The 23,173-nt window shown below is 38.2% G+C and overlaps 3 protein-coding genes, 1 long non-coding RNA gene and 2 other non-coding genes across 8 annotated transcripts; 3 read left to right on the top strand and 3 right to left on the bottom strand.

The window, feature by feature from the left end:
- Positions 1 to 4,225: 4,225 nt before the first annotated feature.
- LOC147792761 (small nucleolar RNA Z247) lies at positions 4,226 to 4,361 on the bottom strand. The gene has a single exon (XR_015420944.1). It is a non-coding gene; the product is annotated as a small nucleolar RNA Z247 (small nucleolar RNA).
- A 1,016-nt stretch (positions 4,362 to 5,377) lies between these two features.
- Positions 5,378 to 5,513, top strand: LOC147792762 (small nucleolar RNA Z247). Its single transcript, XR_015420945.1, has one exon. It is a non-coding gene; the product is annotated as a small nucleolar RNA Z247 (small nucleolar RNA).
- Positions 5,514 to 9,258: 3,745 nt separating this feature from the next.
- Positions 9,259 to 14,372, top strand: LOC111792555 (uncharacterized). Of its 2 annotated transcripts, none has more exons than XR_002814813.2 (4): positions 9,259 to 9,352; positions 12,673 to 12,851; positions 13,951 to 14,100; positions 14,237 to 14,372. It is a non-coding gene; the product is annotated as an uncharacterized LOC111792555 (long non-coding RNA). The 2 variants fall into 2 exon arrangements; XR_015420552.1 differs by lacking the exon at positions 9,259 to 9,352 and adding an exon at positions 11,741 to 11,880.
- On the bottom strand, positions 11,643 to 14,238 carry LOC111792500 (expansin-A16). Of its 2 annotated transcripts, none has more exons than XM_023674009.2 (3): positions 13,909 to 14,238; positions 12,624 to 12,942; positions 11,643 to 12,020 (listed from the first exon to the last, which is right to left on the bottom strand). In XM_023674009.2, the coding sequence occupies exons 1-3, from the start codon at positions 14,039 to 14,041 to the stop codon at positions 11,717 to 11,719; spliced, it is 756 nt and encodes a 251-aa protein (XP_023529777.2). In that variant the 5' UTR covers positions 14,042 to 14,238; the 3' UTR covers positions 11,643 to 11,716. The 2 variants fall into 2 exon arrangements, with proteins under 2 accessions (XP_023529777.2, XP_023529776.2); XM_023674008.2 differs by having other exon boundaries at positions 12,624 to 12,951.
- A 1,259-nt stretch (positions 14,373 to 15,631) lies between the features above and the next one.
- On the bottom strand, positions 15,632 to 18,735 carry LOC111792510 (uncharacterized). The gene is made up of 2 exons (XM_023674025.2): positions 18,278 to 18,735; positions 15,632 to 16,544 (listed from the first exon to the last, which is right to left on the bottom strand). Exons 1-2 carry the CDS (start codon positions 18,616 to 18,618, stop codon positions 16,286 to 16,288), a joined length of 600 nt encoding a protein of 199 aa, XP_023529793.2. The 5' UTR covers positions 18,619 to 18,735; the 3' UTR covers positions 15,632 to 16,285.
- A 1,384-nt stretch (positions 18,736 to 20,119) lies between these two features.
- LOC111792534 (uncharacterized) lies at positions 20,120 to 22,847 on the top strand. The gene is made up of 2 exons (XM_023674051.2): positions 20,120 to 20,521; positions 22,483 to 22,847. The coding sequence occupies exons 1-2, from the start codon at positions 20,342 to 20,344 to the stop codon at positions 22,654 to 22,656; spliced, it is 354 nt and encodes a 117-aa protein (XP_023529819.1). The 5' UTR covers positions 20,120 to 20,341; the 3' UTR covers positions 22,657 to 22,847.
- The last annotated feature ends 326 nt before the right edge of the window (positions 22,848 to 23,173 follow it).

Raw genomic sequence — 23,173 nt, forward strand, 5'->3', positions numbered from 1 at the left:
CAGAGCAGAAATAAGATCCACGAGATCCATAGCCTCTGCTGTTAGACATGTCAATCCCAAACAACACAATGTCTTCTCCGTCGATCAGTCAGGTGATTAGTGTTAAGCTTACACAAGAAAATTATCTACTGTGGTCTACCCAAATCCTTCCCTACTTGCGTAGCCAAAACCTTGTTGGTTTTGTGGATGGATCCATGCCTGCACCAAGCCAGACGATCGCCGTTGAACCAAGTGAAGAAACAGGGAATCGCAAAATTATCATCAACCCTGAGTTCACAGTCTGGTACCCCCAGGACCAGCTGGTACTCAGCCTCATCAACTCATCAGTCACTGAGGAGGTTCTCAGCACGATGGTTGGAATCACCACTGCACGAGAAGCCTGGATTACGCTGGAGCGACAATTTGCTTCCACATCTCGAGCAAGAGCAATGCAGATCCGTATGGAACTCTCTACTATCCAGAAAAAGGACATGACAATTGCTGACTACTTTCGTAAAACTGTGCCTGACACTATTGAGGACATATTCTATTTATATTGGCAAAAGATTAACTAATAGACCCGATTTCATAGGAAACTAACGAAGTAAGCCTATTCTTATGGCATGACTAACTTCAAGCTATTCTAATGGATTGACCAATTCTAACAGTCCCCTTCAATCCCAACAAGTCTTGTACATGTTGAGATTGTTACAATGTGTAGTAAAAGGAGTTTTAGACAGTGGTTTTGTCAGGATATCAGCTACTTGATCACTTGATGAAATGAACCGAACTTCCATTGCTTTACGTGCTACTTGTTCTCGAACAAAATGAAAATCAACTTCAATATGTTTCGTTCTAGCATGAAATACTGGATTTGAAGTTAAATATGTAGCTCCGAGGTTGTCACACCAGAGGCGAGGAGCCTTTGATTGATACACGCCCAGTTCCTTCAGTAATGACTTGATCCAAATCATTTCTGCAGTAAGATTCGCAATGGCCTTGTATTCTGCTTCGGTGCTTGATCTTGACACTGTAGCCTGTTTTCTGGAACTCCATGAGATTAGATTTGCTCCAAGAAATACAGCAAAGCCGCTAGTTGAACGTCGATCATCGGGACAACCAGCCCAATCAGCATCAGAAAACCCCGACAACATCATGGTTGATTTCTGAATTTTCACTCCTAATGCTAGTGTGCCTTTAACATAACGAAGAATTCTCTTCACAGCACCCCAATGAGCATCAGTAGGTGTATGAAGATATTGACACACTTTATTGACAGCAAATGCCAAATCAGGCCTAGTCATTGTCAAATATTGTAGTGCTCCCACTGTACTTCTGTATTTGAATTGTTCTTCAGCTGATAAGGGTATTCCTTGTTCTCTGAATAATTTTTCAGCAGAACTCATTGGTGTAGACATAGGTTTGCATTTTTCCATGTTTACTCTTTTCAACAAATCTAAGGCATATCGTCTCTGTGACAGTATGATACCATCTCGTGTTTTCTTGACTTCAATACCCAGAAAATACTCAAGACCACCCAAATCTTTTACTGCAAAATCTATTTTCAATTTCTGAATCAACCTTTCGGTTGCTTGATCAGAGGAGCTCACAATAATTATATCATCAACATAGATGAGCATATAGATAGTTATCTCTCTGTTTTTGAGAATAAAAAGAGATGAATCAGCTACTGAAGCCTTGAAGCCTAACTCAATAAGTTTTCCAGTCAACCTTGAATGCCAAGCTTTTGGGGCTTGTTTCAGGCCATAAAGGGCTTTCTTGAGCTTGCATATGTAATTCTTTGGTTTGGCTGAGTCTTGAAATCCTGGTGGTTGTCGCATGTACACTTCCTCTTTCAGAATTCCATGCAAAAATGCATTTTGGATATCAACTTGTCTCATATTCCAGCCCTTGGTTACTGCTAGCGAAAGAATGACCCTGATTGTTGACGGTTTGATCACAGGGCTAAAAGTATCAGTGTAATCAACACCAAATCTTTGCTTGAATCCTTTGGCAACTAATCTTGCTTTTAATCTTTCAACTGACCCATCTGCTTTTCTTTTCACTTTATACACCCATTTACTATCAATGAGATTTATTCCAGGTTTGGGTGGAACTAGATCCCAAGTGGCATTTCGTTTTAGCGCTGAGAGCTCATCATTCATTGCTCCTCTCCATCTTGGATGTTGCATGGCTTCCTGCAGGTTTCGAGGTTCAGTAGCAGTCTCTATGATCGGAGTTGTGATAGTTACAGCGCTTGCGAATTTTCTTGAGGTTTCTGAATATCTGATAGTTCCATCAGTGAATTGTTTAGCTTGTACAATGTTATTTCTCAACCTTGTTCGCATTGGATGTTGACTAGCTGCTTCAGTTGGTTGATCAGACACATGTTCATGAGTTTGGTTTTGAGCATTGATCGAACTGCTCTCAGCTTCATATTCTGCAATTTCCTCTGAACTTCTTGTATTATCTGCAGAAGATAAGCTGACACCAGACAAGTTGTCACTAGCAATATTATCAGTTTGACCATCATTCATATGGGAATTACTAACAACTGGTTCAATATCTGTAAGAGCATTTTCAGTGTAAAAATTAGCAAGTTTGGCTAAGGCTGGAAGTAGAACAGGATGATGTGGATTTGTGGTTTTGTTTGGTGGCTTAGATTCTTCAAAAGGAAAAATATTTTCATCGAAAACCACGTCTCTAGAGATGTAAATACGTCCTGTACTTCTATTTAAGCATTTATATCCCTTATGAGAAGAACTATAACCCAAGAATATACATCTAGTAGTTCTGAAACTCAGTTTCTTGTTGTTGTAAGGCCTTAAATTAGGCCAGCAAGCACAGCCAAACACCCTAAGCATGGAGTAGTCTGGACTTTTACCAAACAATTTATGAAGTGGTGTGTCTTGTTGTATGGTTCGGCTGGGCATTCTATTTATAAGAAAGCAAGCTGTGTTGAAAGCTTCATCCCAGTAGGATAGAGGCATGTTGGCTTGAGCGAGTAAAGCAAGGCCAGTTTCTACAATGTGTCTGTGTTTTCTTTCGACTAACCCATTCTGCTGGTGTGTGTGAGGACAGGAGATATGATGTTCAATGCCTGTGGATTTGAAATAATTGTGTAACCGATGGTATTCACCCCCCCAATCTGATTGGACGGAGCGAATTTTGGTATTTAGCATAGTTTCAACATGTTTTTGAAATTGAAGGAACACAGACTCAACATCAGATTTGCATCTCAGAAAGTAAATCCAAACATAACGACTAAAATCATCAACAAAGGAAACATAATATTTGGAATTATTTACTGACGCAATGGATGGACCCCATACATCAGTGTGAATTAATTGAAGGGGTGCTGTAGATACATGCTGAGAAGAACCAAATGGCAATTGATGTGCTTTCCCTAATTGACAAGCATTACAAATTGAGGAAGAGGGAATATTAGTATCTATAGCTAAATTATTATCTTGTAGAATTCTAATGGTAATTGGAGATGCAGGGTGCCCTAGCCTTCTGTGCCATTGTTCTTTCGAAAGTTTGGCTGTCAGCAAGGCTTGACTGAAATTATGCGGTAGAACGTATAGGCCATTCTTACATCTACCGTGGAGCAGGAGTTTCTTCGTGACTCGGTCCTTAACCAAAAAATAGTTTGGGTGAAATTCTACAACAGCATTATTATCAGATGCTAGTCTTTGTACTGAAATTAGGTGCTTATTGATTTTAGGAACATATAGGATATGTTTCAGAACAAGAGATGAACCAGAAATTAATGAATTCCCAATATGAGAGATAGACAAACCTGCGCCATTTGCAACCTGAATTTGGTCGGTGCCAGTGTAGCGTTCTCTGGTGGTAAGCCTCTCTAGGTCATTGGTGATATGATCTGTGGCTCCAGTGTCAACATACCAGTTTGTGTCACTAGTGTATCCACTTGTTGCCAAAGCTGCTTGTTTGAGATTATTTTCGGCTTGATATGCCTGATCAAATCTGTGCCAGCATTGCAAAGCATCGTGATTGGGCTTACCACAAATCTGACAGACAATGCCTGAGCTGCTTTGTGTCTTTGATGGTTGACGTCCAGGATTGTTCACAGTACGCCTTGATTGTCCATGACCACTATTTAACTGACGACTACGACCGCGACTACCTCGACCTCCATTGGCACCTCCACGAATGGATATCCTATTGACATTGTTAGCAGATGAAAGTTGCTCAAATGTACCCTTACGCAAGTGCCGCATCTCATAGCTCAGCATGTGAGCATACACGTCGCTGACAGTGTATACATCTGTTCTGGTTGTAATGCTTGTGACTAGAGGATCATAATCTGGACCAAGTCCTTGCAGCATGTAGGCGATGAGTTCTTCATCCTCTATTCGCTTGCCAATGGCAGCAAGTGTATCACCAAGATGTTTTACTTTACGAAAGTAGTCAGCAATTGTCATGTCCTTTTTCTGGATAGTAGAGAGTTCCATACGGATCTGCATTGCTCTTGCTCGAGATGTGGAAGCAAATTGTCGCTCCAGCGTAATCCAGGCTTCTCGTGCAGTGGTGATTCCAACCATCGTGCTGAGAACCTCCTCAGTGACTGATGAGTTGATGAGGCTGAGTACCAGCTGGTCCTGGGGGTACCAGACTGTGAACTCAGGGTTGATGATAATTTTGCGATTCCCTGTTTCTTCACTTGGTTCAACGGCGATCGTCTGGCTTGGTGCAGGCATGGATCCATCCACAAAACCAACAAGGTTTTGGCTACGCAAGTAGGGAAGGATTTGGGTAGACCACAGTAGATAATTTTCTTGTGTAAGCTTAACACTAATCACCTGACTGATCGACGGAGAAGACATTGTGTTGTTTGGGATTGACATGTCTAACAGCAGAGGCTATGGATCTCGTGGATCTTATTTCTGCTCTGATACCATATCAAGTTTATGCAAAACTGTGCCTCACACTATTGAGGACATATTCTATTTATATTGGCAAAAGATTAACTAATAGACCCGATTTCATAGGAAACTAACGAAGTAAGCCTATTCTTATGGCATGACTAACTTCAAGCTATTCTAATGGATTGACCAATTCTAACAGTTTTGCATAAACAGGGAATCGCAAAATTATCATCAACCCTGAGTTCACAGTCTGGTACCCCCAGGACCAGCTGGTACTCAGCCTCATCAACTCATCAGTCACTGAGGAGGTTCTCAGCACGATGGTTGGAATCACCACTGCACGAGAAGCCTGGATTACGCTGGAGCGACAATTTGCTTCCACATCTCGAGCAAGAGCAATGCAGATCCGTATGGAACTCTCTACTATCCAGAAAAAGGACATGACAATTGCTGACTACTTTCGTAAAGTAAAACATCTTGGTGATACACTTGCTGCCATTGGCAAGCGAATAGAGGATGAAGAACTCATCGCCTACATGCTGCAAGGACTTGGTCCAGATTATGATCCTCTAGTCACAAGCATTACAACCAGAACAGATGTATACACTGTCAGCGACGTGTATGCTCACATGCTGAGCTATGAGATGCGGCACTTGCGTAAGGGTACATTTGAGCAACTTTCATCTGCTAACAATGTCAATAGGATATCCATTCGTGGAGGTGCCAATGGAGGTCGAGGTAGTCGCGGTCGTAGTCGTCAGTTAAATAGTGGTCATGGACAATCAAGGCGTACTGTGAACAATCCTGGACGTCAACCATCAAAGACACAAAGCAGCTCAGGCATTGTCTGTCAGATTTGTGGTAAGCCCAATCACGATGCTTTGCAATGCTGGCACAGATTTGATCAGGCATATCAAGCCGAAAATAATCTCAAACAAGCAGCTTTGGCAACAAGTGGATACACTAGTGACACAAACTGGTATGTTGACACTGGAGCCACAGATCATATCACCAATGACCTAGAGAGGCTTACCACCAGAGAACGCTACACTGGCACCGACCAAATTCAGGTTGCAAATGGCGCAGGTTTGTCTATCTCTCATATTGGGAATTCATTAATTTCTGGTTCATCTCTTGTTCTGAAACATATCCTATATGTTCCTAAAATCAATAAGCACCTAATTTCAGTACAAAGACTAGCATCTGATAATAATGCTGTTGTAGAATTTCACCCAAACTATTTTTTGGTTAAGGACCGAGTCACGAAGAAACTCCTGCTCCACGGTAGATGTAAGAATGGCCTATACGTTCTACCGCATAATTTCAGTCAAGCCTTGCTGACAGCCAAACTTTCGAAAGAACAATGGCACAGAAGGCTAGGGCACCCTGCATCTCCAATTACCATTAGAATTCTACAAGATAATAATTTAGCTATAGATACTAATATTCCCTCTTCCTCAATTTGTAATGCTTGTCAATTAGGGAAAGCACATCAATTGCCATTTGGTTCTTCTCAGCATGTATCTACAGCACCCCTTCAATTAATTCACACTGATGTATGGGGTCCATCCATTGCGTCAGTAAATAATTCCAAATATTATGTTTCCTTTGTTGATGATTTTAGTCGTTATGTTTGGATTTACTTTCTGAGATGCAAATCTGATGTTGAGTCTGTGTTCCTTCAATTTCAAAAACATGTTGAAACTATGCTAAATACCAAAATTCGCTCCGTCCAATCAGATTGGGGGGGTGAATACCATCGGTTACACAATTATTTCAAATCCACAGGCATTGAACATCATATCTCCTGTCCTCACACACACCAGCAGAATGGGTTAGTCGAAAGAAAACACAGACACATTGTAGAAACTGGCCTTGCTTTACTCGCTCAAGCCAACATGCCTCTATCCTACTGGGATGAAGCTTTCAACACAGCTTGCTTTCTTATAAATAGAATGCCCAGCCGAACCATACAACAAGACACACCACTTCATAAATTGTTTGGTAAAAGTCCAGACTACTCCATGCTTAGGGTGTTTGGCTGTGCTTGCTGGCCTAATTTAAGGCCTTACAACAACAAGAAACTGAGTTTCAGAACTACTAGATGTATATTCTTGGGTTATAGTTCTTCTCATAAGGGATATAAATGCTTAAATAGAAGTACAGGACGTATTTACATCTCTAGAGACGTGGTTTTCGATGAAAATATTTTTCCTTTTGAAGAATCTAAGCCACCAAACAAAACCACAAATCCACATCATCCTGTTCTACTTCCAGCCTTAGCCAAACTTGCTAATTTTTACACTGAAAATGCTCTTACAGATATTGAACCAGTTGTTAGTAATTCCCATATGAATGATGGTCAAACTGATAATATTGCTAGTGACAACTTGTCTGGTGTCAGCTTATCTTCTGCAGATAATACAAGAAGTTCAGAGGAAATTGCAGAATATGAAGCTGAGAGCAGTTCGATCAATGCTCAAAACCAAACTCATGAACATGTGTCTGATCAACCAACTGAAGCAGCTAGTCAACATCCAATGCGAACAAGGTTGAGAAATAACATTGTACAAGCTAAACAATTCACTGATGGAACTATCAGATATTCAGAAACCTCAAGAAAATTCGCAAGCGCTGTAACTATCACAACTCCGATCATAGAGACTGCTACTGAACCTCGAAACCTGCAGGAAGCCATGCAACATCCAAGATGGAGAGGAGCAATGAATGATGAGCTCTCAGCGCTAAAACGAAATGCCACTTGGGATCTAGTTCCACCCAAACCTGGAATAAATCTCATTGATAGTAAATGGGTGTATAAAGTGAAAAGAAAAGCAGATGGGTCAGTTGAAAGATTAAAAGCAAGATTAGTTGCCAAAGGATTCAAGCAAAGATTTGGTGTTGATTACACTGATACTTTTAGCCCTGTGATCAAACCGTCAACAATCAGGGTCATTCTTTCGCTAGCAGTAACCAAGGGCTGGAATATGAGACAAGTTGATATCCAAAATGCATTTTTGCATGGAATTCTGAAAGAGGAAGTGTACATGCGACAACCACCAGGATTTCAAGACTCAGCCAAACCAAAGAATTACATATGCAAGCTCAAGAAAGCCCTTTATGGCCTGAAACAAGCCCCAAAAGCTTGGCATTCAAGGTTGACTGGAAAACTTATTGAGTTAGGCTTCAAGGCTTCAGTAGCTGATTCATCTCTTTTTATTCTCAAAAACAGAGAGATAACTATCTATATGCTCATCTATGTTGATGATATAATTATTGTGAGCTCCTCTGATCAAGCAACCGAAAGGTTGATTCAGAAATTGAAAATAGATTTTGCAGTAAAAGATTTGGGTGGTCTTGAGTATTTTCTGGGTATTGAAGTCAAGAAAACACGAGATGGTATCATACTGTCACAGAGACGATATGCCTTAGATTTGTTGAAAAGAGTAAACATGGAAAAATGCAAACCTATGTCTACACCAATGGGTTCTGCTGAAAAATTATTCAGAGAACAAGGAATACCCTTATCAGCTGAAGAACAATTCAAATACAGAAGTACAGTGGGAGCACTACAATATTTGACAATGACTAGGCCTGATTTGGCATTTGCTGTCAATAAAGTGTGTCAATATCTTCATACACCTACTGATGCTCATTGGGGTGCTGTGAAGAGAATTCTTCGTTATGTTAAAGGCACACTAGCATTAGGAGTGAAAATTCAGAAATCAACCATGATGTTGTCGGGGTTTTCTGATGCTGATTGGGCTGGTTGTCCCGATGATCGACGTTCAACTAGCGGCTTTGCTGTATTTCTTGGAGCAAATCTAATCTCATGGAGTTCCAGAAAACAGGCTACAGTGTCAAGATCAAGCACCGAAGCAGAATACAAGGCCATTGCGAATCTTACTGCAGAAATGATTTGGATCAAGTCATTACTGAAGGAACTGGGCGTGTATCAATCAAAGGCTCCTCGCCTCTGGTGTGACAACCTCGGAGCTACATATTTAACTTCAAATCCAGTATTTCATGCTAGAACGAAACATATTGAAGTTGATTTTCATTTTGTTCGAGAACAAGTAGCACGTAAAGCAATGGAAGTTCGGTTCATTTCATCAAGTGATCAAGTAGCTGATATCCTGACAAAACCACTGTCTAAAACTCCTTTTACTACACATTGTAACAATCTCAACATGTACAAGACTTGTTGGGATTGAAGGGGACTGTTAGAATTGGTCAATCCATTAGAATAGCTTGAAGTTAGTCATGCCATAAGAATAGGCTTACTTCGTTAGTTTCCTATGAAATCGGGTCTATTAGTTAATCTTTTGCCAATATAAATAGAATATGTCCTCAATAGTGTGAGGCACAGTTTTGCATAAACTTGATATACGGTTTCGAAGTTAAGGCGCTTATTGAAGTTCGATATGATGGCTGTTCTTCGCGAGCTCATTCGTCAGAACGAGTGTTCTTTGGCTCTTAAGGTGATGCCTCTGCTTTCGATTTTTTTGTTTATCCGTATCTTCGATTTATTAGCTACCGGAATTATTCCATATTGCACGATCGGTATCGATTGTTGAAGAATTATCGCAGCAATAGCGAGATATGGATTTCTGCTTATGGTAAATTCCTTCAATATTCCTTGCTGATATTTTGTATTACTTTACTGTCGATATTTGAGACTTAGGTTTTCGAAGATGTTAGGAAGGAACACAGGTACAAGCCTCAGGTTTCGCTATATGCTGATATTATTACATTATAGGCTAGCAGTGGATTGTTCGAACAAGTAAAAAATTATTCATTCCTATTTGAGAGCAGAAACTGACATAGTGCATGATACTTGTTGGACGAACACGACTCTCCATAATGGTATGATATTGTCCACTACGAGCATAAGCTCTCATGGGTTTGCTTTGGGCTTCCACAAAAGGCCTCATACCAATGGAGTTAATATTCCTCACTTATAAACTCATGATCATTCCCTAAATTAGCCAATGTGGGACTTCCATCGTCCAACACTTTCCCTCGAACAAAGTGCGCCTCCCCTTAATCGAGGCTCGACTCCTTTGGAGTCTTAGTCATTTTTTACTGCCTTCGAGGAGGCTTGGCTCCTTTTCTTTTGGACTTCTTTGTTCGATATTTGAGGATTTACCAATCTATTGGCACGACTAAGTTTAGGGCATCACTCTGATACCATGTTAGACGAACACGACTCTCTACAATGGTATGATATTGTCCACTTTGAGCATAAACTCTCATGGCTTTACTTTGGGCTTCCACAAAAAGCCTCATACCAATGGAGTTAGTATTCCTCACTTATAAACTCTTGATCATTCTCTAAATTAGCCGAGGTGGGACTTCCATCGTCCAACAATACTGACGGGTTTAATGCTCTTTTGAGAGCTTTGGTTAGTTATAATTTAGGTGAACTTGTGATTGAGTCCTATTACTTGATGAAAGAAGTAGGTTGGGAGCCGGATAAGACTTCATTCAGGATTGTCATAAAAGGACTGGAATCATCGGGAGAGGCTACTGGTTTAAGAATGTGAAGCAGGATGCACAAAAGATTTATGGTGAATCGCTCGAGTTTCTAGAGGAAGAAGACCCGCAGCTACAGCCATATATCTACGCATTGAGCTGCTGATCGGGCTTTGAATCATGGAATAGAAGGCGTATACTGATTGAACTTCTGGCAAGATGGAGTTCGTCAATGTTTCCTTTGAAGAAACCTGAAACTTCCCTTGGAAATGAACTTTTGGGATTATATTTGATTGGATAAATGACAATAGTTGGATAAATTGTATCCGCAAGTGTACTCTCTTCCCCCATGTTCTTTTGCTTCAGTTTCTCACGCTGCTGGGATCCAAACACTTTCCTTACCTGCTTGGAACTGTCATTGGTTTATGCAGAGAAGAGCTGATCATCTGGCAACATACTTCAGCTCTTCTGCCGTGAGGATGAGAACTTCATCTAAGTCCACCTAAGGCAGAAATATTAGGAAAAAAGCTGGATCATAAGGCAAAGTGAATGATACATAATTTTGTTTTCCATCCAAAGAGTACTGAAATTTATGTAGACTACATTAGGATAAAACCTGTAATGGCCTAAGCCCACCGCTAAGAGATATTGTTCTATTTGAACTTTCCCTTTTGAGCTTCTCCTCAAGGCTTTTAAAACGCGTATATTAAAGAGAGATTTTTACACTCTTGTAAAGAATGTTTCGTTCTCCTTCCCAACAAATATGGCATCTCACAATCCACCCCCTTTGGGGTCTAGTGTCCTCGCTGGCCCTTGTTCCCTTTTCCAAACAATGTAGGACCTCCCCAATCCACTCCCTTCAGGGCTCAGCGTAGCGTCCTTGCTGGTACACCACCCCGTGTCCATTCCCTTCGAGGCCCAGCCTCCTTGCTAGCACACCGCCTTATGTCCACCTCTCTTCAGGACTCAACCTCCTCACTGGCACATTATCCGATGTTTGGCTCAGATACCATTTGTGACGGCCCAAGTCTACCGCTAGCAGATATTGTCCTCTTTGGACTTTCCCTTTCGGGCTTTCCCTCAAGGTTTTCAAAATGCGTCTATTAGAGAGATGTTTCTACACCCTTAAAAGAATGCTTCGTTCTCACAAAACCAAGTTTGGTATTTTGCTGCATTGGCTCTAGAAAAATATATCGGAAAGATGAAAACTATGTGGGCTCTACGCCCAGACTGCTAATTTTGTGCAGTCTGATTCTCATGTGTTTACACATCCAGAGATTTAACATGCCAGTGTACTTATGTTCAAAGCTTCTAGTTATATTTCATGATGAAGGCCTAAAGTTTTGAATTTCCCTAGTTGCATAACGATGTCAAAATTGTTTCCCTTCAAATGTCTGCCCGAACTGCCAGTTTCCAGGTGCAACACCATAGGAAGTAAGTGCTCTTCCACTGCTAGAGGTAACTTCAAAAGAGAGAGGTTGCCCATGAAGATTGACATTGCTTTGCCAGTTTTGTCCCCAGTTCCTTGCCAGAGGTATCCATCCTGTTCTTGATCCCTTCACTTTCACTCCCACTAATTCACCATCCATTCCAACATTAGTAACCAAAACTTGAAAGAATCGAGAATTCCCGCTGACCGTGAATCTTAATCCACCACTTCTGTCACACCTCACCCTGCACAATTTTAAGATGATTTTTGTTAGGAATCACGGATCTCCACAATAGTATGATATTGTCTACTTTGAGCAATAGCTCTCATGACTTTGCTTTGGGCTTCTCCAAAAGGCCTCGTACCAATGGAGATGTATTCTTTTACTTATATGCCCATGATCATTCCCTAAATTAGCCAATGTGAGACTCACTCCCAACGATCCTCAACAATCCTCCCCTCGAACAAAGTACACTATAAGCCTCCTTTGAGGCTTATGGAGCTCTCGAACAGCCTCCCCCTTAATCGAGGCTCGGCTCCTTTCTCTGGAGCCCTCAAACAAAGTGCACCTTTTGTTCGACACTTTAGTCACTTTTGACTACACTTTCGAGGCTCACAACTTCTTTGTTCGACATTTGAGGATTCTATTGACATGACTAATTTAAGGTATGACTCTAATATCATGTTAGGAATCACGGATTTCCACAATGGTATGATATTGTCCACTTTGAGCCTAAGCTCTCGTGGCTTTGCTTTGGGGTTTCCCAAAAGGCCTCATAATGGAGATGGTTGAACACAACTCTATGTGGGAAACACTCGCAATATATGTGCATTTAGATTAATTTTACCTCCTATATTGAACTGGCACAATATCAGATTTTTTCTCTGCTATTTCAGTAAATGCTGCCTCTGACATCTCGAAGTGTTCTTTGGGAAAATTGCACCATCCACCATAATCAGAAGATAGGCCATCATTGGGAGGACAGAAGTCGGTGGCTGTTAGAATGACGGTCGGACTTCCTTCCAAGCACCACAAGATGTGGTCAACACATCTAAGCTCAAAGCATGCTCCACAGGTACTCCCTCCATTAAACAACATGCTACTCAATCCAGCGCTATGTTTTCCATAGCGAATCTTATGTAGATCTCCATAACCACAAGCACCTTCTGCAAGCACTTGAAACATTAGTTTCTGTTAGAAATTACGACTCTCCACAATGGTATGATGTTGTCCACTTTGAGTATAAGCTCTCGTGGCTTTTTTTTGGGCTTCCCCATAAGGCCCCACACCAATGGAGATAGTATTCCTCACTTATAAACCCATGATCATTCCCTAATTCCCTAAATTTGCCAATGTGGGCCTCCATCCTAACAATCTTCAACAATCTTCCCCTCAAACAAAGTATACCATAGAGCCTCTCCGGAGGCCTATGTAGCCCTCGAACAACCTTCCCTTAATCGAGGCTCGACTCCTTCTCTGGAGTCCTCGAACAAAGTACACCCTTTGTTCGACACTTGAGTCACTTTTGACTACTCCTTCGAGACTCACAACTTCTTTGTTCAAGATTTGAGGATTCTATTGACATGGCTAAGTTAAGGGCATGACTTTGATACTATATTAGAAATCACGACTCTCCACAATGGTATGATATTGTCACCTTTGAGCATAAGTTCTCATGGTTTTGCTTTGGGCTTCCCCAAAAGGTCTCACACTTATAAACCCATGATCATTCCCTAAATTTGTCAATGTGGGACTCCATCCCAACGTTCCTCAACAATTTCCTCCCCTTTTGGTTACAAAATGCCAGCCATGGTTAACGATTTTACTTCATCTTTTAAAGGTGGAGGAGAGATTCCTTTAACAACCCCCACAGGATATGAGTTGTAGGGTGGCACGTGAGCACCCAAATAGATCTCGTTTGATAAACATTTTGTTTTTGAAAATTATGCTTTATGCTACCAAAATCCAAGCTAAGAAAACCAAAACTTTAGCTTTTCTAAACTTATTTTTATTTTTAGAATTTGTAAGAACTCAAATGTCTCCTCACAAATTTTAAGAACTAGGGCGGTTATAGAACACCATGTTTAAACACTTGACAATTTTATGAGTTTTGTGATGAAGGAAAAGAGTACCTGCAATGATTGACCCATCTATTTCTTTGGTGTATGTTGCAGTAGCAGATTTCCACTCTTCATCCTTGGCCGCAAAGATGTTGGGTGTTGGCAAAAGAACCAGGTAGACTATCATAGCTATAAATGCAGCCATTTCATTCAGAAGAGTACAAGGCCTTGAAGAAGAAGAAGCCTGAGAGGGCTCAAAATGAGGTATATTTCCACACTCTTCCCAGCTTTCTTTTTTCAAAATTCCCCTAATTTGTCGCTGAAATGAACTGAGCTTCTGTGATTGCTGGATCTCTATTCAGAAAATCGACAAACTTTTGACAAATTTCGAATATTGTAGCCATTCGTTCACATTAGTGGCGCGTTTAACGAGGCAGAGGAAAAGACACGCACATTGTTCATCAGCCTCCTCCTGTTCTTTATCTTCCTGTCCCTGCCGTGAGTGGTGGCTCAAAGAAGCGAACATGGAGGAGCCTCATGTTTTTGCTGCTATCGAGGTAGAAGGGTTCGAGGCTTTATGTTGATGGCGGCAGATACAGAGCGGAAAGCCATAGAAACAGGTATGTGTTTCCAGTATATAATTTAAGATCCCTTGAACATAAGAAGAATCTCTTATAAGAACCCCTTTTAAAAAGGCTTTGGTGTTCATGGCTCATTTTTAATAACAAAAAAAAAAGGTAGTGGGTGGGTGGAACGACACAGATATTGTCCTTTTTAGGTTTTCCCTTTCGGACTTGCCCTCAAGGCTTTAAAATGCGTCTATTATGGAAAGGCTTCCACACCCTTATAAAGGATGATTAGTGGGTCATAGAGTTGGAATACGTAGATTGGCGGTAGATGGGCGGGAAACGGTGCTAGATGACATTTTTTTGGTTTTCTTAGGCTTTTATTTTGTTTTATTTTATTTTATTTTATTTTTAATTTTCATGGATTTAATAAATTAGGTTTTCCCTAGATCTTATTTTGACATTTTTTGGGTTTCTCAGGCTTTTATTTTTTATTTTATTTTTTTAATTTTCATGGATTTAATAAATTAGGTTATTTTGACTTTTTTTTTTATCTTATTTTGACATTTTTTGGTTTTTTAGGTTTTTATTTTATTTTATTTTATTTTATTTTTTCATGGATTTAATAAATTAGGTTTTCTCCTCGATCTTATGATCTCATTTTGACATTTTTTTGGTTTTCTTAGGCTTTTATTTTGTTTTATTTTTAATTTTCATGGATTTAATAAATTAGGTTTTCTCCTAGATCTTATTTTTTTATAATTTTTTTAGTAGGTTTTTTTTATATAGTTCAAATTTGGTCCCCAAACCCAATTCTCTCAATTTATGCAAAAATATAACTTCATTTAATTTAGTTAAATTAGACTAAGTTAAAGAATAATTCATTTGTAAGTTGTGAGATCCATCTGGTATGAACAAAATATTCTCTTACAAGATGGAAACTTCTCTCTAATACATGCATAGAGGGATGATAATGCATAACAAACCAAAATGAATAATATCTACTAGCCATGCTGGGCTCTTATCATAATAAACCAAAATGAATAATATCTACTAACAGTGTTGGACTGTTATAAATGGTATCAAAGCCAGACACTAATCAGTGTGTCAATAAGGACGTTGGCAACACATAGCAGGCCAAAACGAACAATATCTACAAGTGGTGGTCATGAGCTATTATAAATGATATTAGAGCCAAACATCGAGTAGTTTGTCATTGAGGATGTTAGGCCTCCAACGGCGTGGTGTGGATTGTGAGGTTCCACATTAGTTGGAGGGGAGAACAAGTAAGTATATGAAACCTCTCCCTAGTGAATTGTGAGGTCCCACCTTAGTTGGAGGAGAGAACCACTTAGAAGTATATGAAACGACCCCTAGTAGACACGTTTTAAAATTGTGAGATTATCGGTGATATATAACGAACCAAAATAGACAATATTTGTCCACGATATATAACGAGCCAAAATAGACAATATCTGTTGGTGATAGGAGTTATTACGAAGTGGTTTTATTCTTTTCTAAAATATTTGCGAATATATTTTTTTTATAAAAGAAATTACATTTATGATACATCTCAACCGGTTTAAGAGTTTCATTCACCTAAAAACTCTATTCCCTTGTAAAACATTAAACAACTAACGAATACACATTTTCAAGATGTGCTACAAAAAAAAAACGTCGAAATTGTATTCATTGTAATCATTGGTAATCTTGTTGCGTTGTAATATCTTTGAAATCAACAACCCTGACGATGTCTACAAAAATAACACATTTTCAAGATGTGCTACAAAAAAACCCTGACGATGTCTACAAAAATAACACATTTTCAAGATGTGTTACAAAAAAAAACGTTGAAATTGTATTCATTGTAATCATTGATGATCTTATTGCGTTATAATATCTTTCAAATCAACAACATTGACGATATCTTCAAAAATATCATTCTTTATCACCTCTCGATGGTGGTCAATCTCTTCATCCTTGGTGTTATCACTATTATCATCATTACTTTTCTCCTGAAATTCATATAGATCAATTGTTGTTCGATCTAAAGTCCCTTCTATGTAAGCATAATGAATATTTTCATTGTACATACGACACCAATTCCTATTTTGATCTTGGTTTTGAGACAGTGGCAATCCTCTACAAGTAAATAACATAAAATTGTTTTAAAAATATATCCATACATCTCATCATATTGTATATGTTTTTAAAAGTTATGAGTAGATGAGTTGATAATTTGTAGAATAACACTCGAAAAAGGGTTATATATATATATATATATCAAACAAGATTCTATATCAATTTAAACGATACAATAATCACTCATAGAATAGGAAAAAAAAAATACAAACAGACGAATCCATTGGCAATTGAGAGGGTTTTTATCTAATATTGACTAAAAAAATAAAATTAAATTGTAAAGAAACTAAGATGAATTAGCATTTATATATATATATATGTAAACATTTGAGAGATTGATTTTAATAATTAGATTATTTTTTTATTTTTTTATTTTTTCAATTAAAAATATAGTTTTTTTGTTTTGCTTTTTACTTTTTTAAAAAAACCAATCTAGAAACCTAAGAAAAATTTATAAAACAGAAAAAAAAAAAAACAAAAGAAGGTATTTGGTTTTTAAAAAAATATATTTTTTTTTATGTTTTAAATTTGACTAAAAATTCTAAATATGAAACTTACATAAACCATTGTTTAATTTCTTAAATAAAATATGACATAATGTCATCTATGATCACACCAAATACATAGACTAAATATAAAACCTAATGAAAATTGAAAGAAAGAAACTAAAATTCACAATTCAAATATAAAAATATCAAAACAGAAAGCATGTAAGTTCATAACAAATTAAAAAAATTTAAAGGTTATGAACTAAAATTATAAAAATTAAAATTAAATTACCAAAATTAGTATTTTTTTTTTTTTGTGGTCAATGGGTGATGAATGCAAAACAAAGGGAAAAGTTAAATATAATATTTAAAGAATTAATTAATTATGACTTTTTTAAGAGTAAAAATAAAAACAAAAACAAAGCAGAAGACTAGTTCATTATTACTATTATTATTTAAAAATATCTCTTAATGATAGAGAATATAATAATAAATACGGAAAATATATATGTTCAATTTAACCTTTGTAATTAAAGAACAAAAAAGGAGTTGATTTTCTCTTAACAAATCTTGTTTAATTTTCAGTAGCGAAATTGGTTAAATAACAAAATAAACAGTTTAAATGTAAATGTAGAAATTCAGAAAGAAAAAATAAATCAGAGAATAAATTGAAGTATGTAACTGGTCTGAAGTTATTTTAAAAATAAATAATTTTGGTTTTTAAATTTTTTTAAAAAATCTTGATCAAACAAAAAAAAAAAAAAATCATTTTGCATACAAATGATTTTAATTATTTTTTCCTATTAAAATAAATACAATAACTTAAAAAAATTAAAGATAATAAAATTATACTTAATGTCAAATATTGAAAAAAAAAAAAAAAAAGGTTTCGTTCATCGGAGACAAATCAAGTTAACATTTCCATACATTTCAAATTCATAAATTGAAAGCCAGAACTCAACCAGAACATTTTGTTTCTACAGTTAATTTTCAACCATTCCAGCAGTCAATCGTAATTTTGATAATAAAAATCTCCTAAAATCAGAGTTTAATTTTTTGAAGAAAACAATTTCGTAAAAGAAACTTAAAAAGAAATATGAAAAGACGATGGAACAGAGAATCATTCAAATCAACGAAAAGCGAAACCGCAGACGAAAAAAGCACAGAGAAATTCACCAAAAATTATTAATAAAAACAAGAGCAATTAAAGATAAGCATGAAATCAAAAGAAATTGACATTGTTACCTAACATGGAAGACATCGGAGATGTTATATTTCTGGAGGTAAAAATTGATTGCGTCAAGAAATGCTCTGTACGTATAAATGTGAAGACCGTCGACTCTCGGATACGGCAATCGCGGTACCGGAGGACGCTCCGTCGTCGAAATTGACTTAATCAGGCTATGAGCACCGGAGTATACGTATGATTTCCAGGAGATTTCGTCGCGGTTAATGACCGGTTCGAGGCCGATAAAGCCTAGAGTCGCCATAATAGGTTCGAGCTCGTCGTGCGTCATGATCGGCTTGAAGGTTCTGGTGAACCACATGACTAATTTCCGCTTGGATTGCTTGAGGTATTCATCCATTACACGGCGGAGTTACGGCGGCTTAATCGGGAAATCGAAGGGTTAAGGAGGAGGGAGTGATGGAGAGTTTTTGAGTTTTCTTTGGGAGGAAGGGATCTTGAATGTAGGGATTTGAGAGAGTATTTTTGGAGGGTGGAAGTTTGAAGGAGGACTGCTTTAATAAACCCTTCACATTTGCATCAAATTACTGATTTACCACAGAGAAAAATATTTACCGACTGTAACTGTAATAACATTTTTACTTTTAGGTTAAATCTATTCTAAATTTTTAAATTTAATTTTACCGCTCATAGTTTCTCAATTTTTAAAAATATCTACATTTTTTTCTCTAAACATTTATTAATTTAATCAAAATATATAATAAATAGGGTTATACACCGATTGAGTTGGGTTTGTTGGGTTAGAAAATCTTTTGAACGAGCATGAATTGTCGAGCTGGTTGGGTTGGGTTAGGTTAGGTTGGTGACCCGAGCAACCTGAATAGAGTTTACAATCCAACGGTTGTGTTGGTGACCCGAGCAACCTGAATAGAGTTTACAATCCAACGGTTGTGTTGGTGACCCGAGCAACCTGAATAGAGTTTACAATCCAACTTAACCCAATTCTCTATTTTCAAATTAATCGAGTTGGGTTGTTGTGATGTCCCACCATTTATAACCCAATTCTCTATTTTCAAATTAATCCGGTTGGGTTGTTGTGATGTCCCATGTTGTTTATAAAGGTGTGTAAACCTCATAGGATATGGAAACCTTCTCTAGAAAGCCTAAAGAGAACAATATCTGCTACGATCTGGGCAGTTACAGTTGTTTATTAGTAGGGAAAAAACCCAAAGAGGACAATATCGACTAGCGGTGGATCTGGGCCGTTACAATTGTTGTTGTTTTTTTTTAACTATTAAAAAAATTATATTTATTCACGTGTAAGATTTCAACCTAATCTAATCAAGTTAGTAGGATCTGGGTGGATCTGGGCCGTTACAATTGTTGTTGTTTTTTTTTAACTATTAAAAAAATTATATTTATTCACGTGTAAGATTTCAACCTAATCTAATCAAGTTAGTCGGGCAGGTGTGTCAGGAATCACGACTTTGAGCATAAACTTTCATATCTTTGCTTTGGGCTTCCCAAAAAGCATTTTACCAATAGATAATATTCAAACCCTAATCTTCCACTAAATTAATTAATGTGGGACTCACTCCCAATAATCCTCAACAAGGTGACCTCTAATAAATTTTATTAAAAATATTAAATATCTAATGCACGAGGCGTTAAAAAAAAAAATCTATAAATTAAAATTAAAGTTTAAGCTTATTCCATGAAAATATTCTCTGTCATACAATTATTTTTACAAATTTTAAAAATTTTAATTTTATGAACTAAATTAGGGAGCGGTAAGATTATCTTGTCAAAACGCACCGTTTCGATTACTTGTGGGCCAGGCTAGAGGAAAAAAGAGTGGCCGTTAACAAACCGGGCCCAATAAAAACTAAGGTCCACTAAAATTCGTTCGTTTTGGTTTTTGGGCGCACACTTTCTCCTTTCTCTCGTTCTTCTCCGTAAGAGAACCTCCGTTTCTTCATCTTCCGCCATAGCTTTCTTCACTTCTCGAAACCTAACCAGAAGCTTCGTGGAAGACTGTTGCGGAAGTTGACTGAAATTCTCTGGGAGGTTGTTGTTGGAGGGAGAATTTTACGGTTTCGAGGTGTAATTGGGCGGAATTGGCGATGTCTCTGAGGATAAAGGCGGTGGTGGATAAATTCATGGAGGAGCTTAAGGAAGCCTTGGATGCGGATATTCAAGATCGTATCATGAAGGAGAGAGAGATGCAGAGTTACATTGAAGAGCGCGAACGTGAGGTTGCTGAGCGCGAAGCTGCTTGGAAGGCTGAACTCTCCCGTCGCGAGGTACTCGGTTGAATTTTCTCTCTTTCTCGTTGAATTAGTTTGTTTGTTTAGGATAGCTAATCGATGATTCTGATGAGTTTCCATGGATGTATGCTCATTTTTATATTCCGATGTTCTCACGATTAATTTAGTCAAGAAGACTTTTCAGTCCTTGTCAATTCTCTTATACATGCTCGATGTAACGTGAATTCTTTCATTCCGAGTTGTTGAAATGAAGACTTTTGCTCCCAATCTCATCACTCCATAGTTGGATTTTTTAAGCATTCAAATCACAACTTAGTTATTACGGCAGAATTCTTGGTGGTGCTTTCACAATTATGTTATAAACTGATCTTTTTGTGGTAGGTTTGTTAGATTTCTAGTTCAAAATTAAGATGGCGAGAGCTTATGTCTAGTAGGATGCCTTTCTGCTATCTCTTTAAATTCAAGATTGCACCTTCTTTATTCTTCCCCTGCTGTGTGGATCTTACCTTTTAGATTGTCAAATGTTTGTTTTCTGGACTTTACCAGCCATTACTGCACGAATTACAGGATGCCCATTTCTTTTGTCGCTTGTTTCCATATTTTCCTCCAAATCTTGGCAGTAAAGATCAGGAATTCCGGATGATAAGTTTCCATGGGATGTTTGGCATATGATTTTAAAGAGTTGGGAACATGGAGCCAAATTTGTGTGAAGGAACAAGCTATAGTTTCGCAGGTTTGGTTTTCGTAGATTAGAATTAGTTTACCAATAAGGCTATAGTGCCAAGGGAAGTATTAGATTAGAATTAGTTTACCTATACAGTCTTTCACAATTGTCAAGCCAAAAAGATGCCCAACCAACCCTTGCTAACAGACCATATACAGACCCATCTCAAAAACATTCCCAAGGCCCGCTCCTAGTGTAACGGCCCAAGCCCACCCTAGCAAATATTGTTCTCCTTGGGCTTTTCCTTTCGGACTTCCTCTCAAGGTCTTTAAAACCTCCTTGGGCTTTCCCTTTCGGACTTCCTCTCAAGGTCTTTAAAACCTCCTTGGGCTTTCCCTTTCGGACTTCCTCTCAAGGTCTTTAAACCTCCTTGGGCTTTCCCTTTCGGACTTCCTCTCAAGGTCTTTAAAACGCGTCTACTAGGGAGAGGTTTCCACACCCCCATAAAAAAATGTTTCGTTCTTCTCCCCAACCGATGTGGGATCTCACAATCCAACCCCCTTTGAGGCCCAGCGTCCTCACTAACACTTGTTCCCTTCTCTAATTGATGTTGACCCCCCAATCCACTCCCCTCCGGGGCCCAACGTCCTTGCTAGCACACCGCCTCATGTCCACTCCCTTTGGGGCTCAGCATCCTTGCTAGCACATTGCCTAGTGTCTTGCTTTGATACCATTTGTAACGGCCCAAGTCTACCGCAAGCAGATTAGGAGAACAAAGCATTCTTTATAGGGGTGTGGAAACCTCTCCCTAGCAGACACGTACCTTGAGGGGAAACCCGAAAGGAAAAATCTTAAGAGGATAATATCTGCTAGTGGTGAGCTTGGGCTGTTACATCTAGCCAACAATCACCTAAATGATTTCCCACTCTCTCTCCTCCTTAAGTGCCTCCTCTTGTATACATATTTAATAGGCGGTCTATCAGGTCTATCATATTAGTTTTAATGGTGCAGCACATCATAGTAAATTCAGCTTAGCGAATAAGGTTAGGTGTTGAACTTAGATATGTTGATTGTATCGATTAGCAATAATTTTATGAAAGATGAACCGAATATGACTCTATCGGTTAAGGTATATCTTATTGATTGAGAGGCCAGAGATTTGAATCTTCCCTCCAATAATGAGTGGAAAAGGTTGAGTTTTTCTTTTATTATTATGTTCTGTAATTCTTTTCATCCCCTTTTCATGCATCAACCAATTAACCATTCATGCTTCCAGAATATGACTCAATCGGTTAAGGTACATATTATTCTTCTCATCACGCTTCAATTTTAGGCGGAGATTGCACGACAAGAAGCAAGGTTGAAGATGGAGAAGGAGAATCTGGAAAAAGAGAAAAGTGTGCTAATGGGAACTGCATCAAATCAAGATAACCAAGACGGAGCTCTTGAAATCACTGTAAGTGGTGAAAAATACCGATGTCTCAGGTTTTCAAAGGCAAAAAAATGAGGCTGACATGAAGAACATGATAAAGAAAAAAAAAAGTAAGGTAATGTCTTGTTTGTGGCCTCTTCTTCCTCCTCTTAAGCTTCTTATAATTTTTTTCAAAGCAAAATCATTAGTGTTGAAAGGGTTCTGAGAAGATGTACAGGTAGATAATTATTGTTTATTACAATATCATGATGCTAACAGTTTCTATATTTGATCATTCCATTTCATTTATTTAATGAATGAATCAATCCCCTCCCTCCCTCGTCTTTTTTGTGTCTTTTTGTGAGAAAAATGCATAAAACACGAACTACCCAAAGATCGGAGAGTATGACCATAGGGTTTCCATATTTTTGTGAGAAAAATGCATAAAACATGAACTACCTAAAGATTGGAGAGTCTTGACCACAAGGTTTCCCTTTCTTTGTGAGAAAAATGCATAAAACACGAACTACCCAAAGATCGGAGAGTCTTGACCACGGGTTTTCCATATTTTTGTGAGAAAAATGCATAAAACACGAACTACTCAAAGATGGGA

The sequence above is a fragment of the Cucurbita pepo genome, chromosome 4 (genome assembly GCF_057944985.1).
Source record: "Cucurbita pepo subsp. pepo isolate OVF chromosome 4, ASM5794498v1, whole genome shotgun sequence".
NCBI classification, from domain to species: domain Eukaryota; kingdom Viridiplantae; phylum Streptophyta; class Magnoliopsida; order Cucurbitales; family Cucurbitaceae; genus Cucurbita; species Cucurbita pepo.

Bases quoted from the DNA above. Each gene is read 5' to 3' on its own strand.
- LOC111792500 (XM_023674008.2), bottom strand. From the start codon at position 14,041: ATGGCTGCATTTATAGCTATGATAGTCTACCTGGTTCTTTTGCCAACA. The intron at 12,952-13,908 runs GTACTCTTTTCC...TAATGTTTCAAG, and splicing joins AGATGGGTCAATCATTGCAG to TGCTTGCAGAAGGTGCTTGT. The intron at 12,021-12,623 runs GTAAAATTAATC...AAAATTGTGCAG, and splicing joins GTGCCAGTTCAATATAGGAG to GGTGAGGTGTGACAGAAGTG.
- LOC111792510 (XM_023674025.2), bottom strand. From the start codon at position 18,618: ATGGATGAATACCTCAAGCAATCCAAGCGGAAATTAGTCATGTGGTTC. The intron at 16,545-18,277 runs GTAACAATGTCA...ATTTACTTGTAG, and splicing joins TCCGATGTCTTCCATGTTAG to AGGATTGCCACTGTCTCAAA.
- LOC111792534 (XM_023674051.2), top strand. From the start codon at position 20,342: ATGTCTCTGAGGATAAAGGCGGTGGTGGATAAATTCATGGAGGAGCTT. The intron at 20,522-22,482 runs GTACTCGGTTGA...CTTCAATTTTAG, and splicing joins CTGAACTCTCCCGTCGCGAG to GCGGAGATTGCACGACAAGA.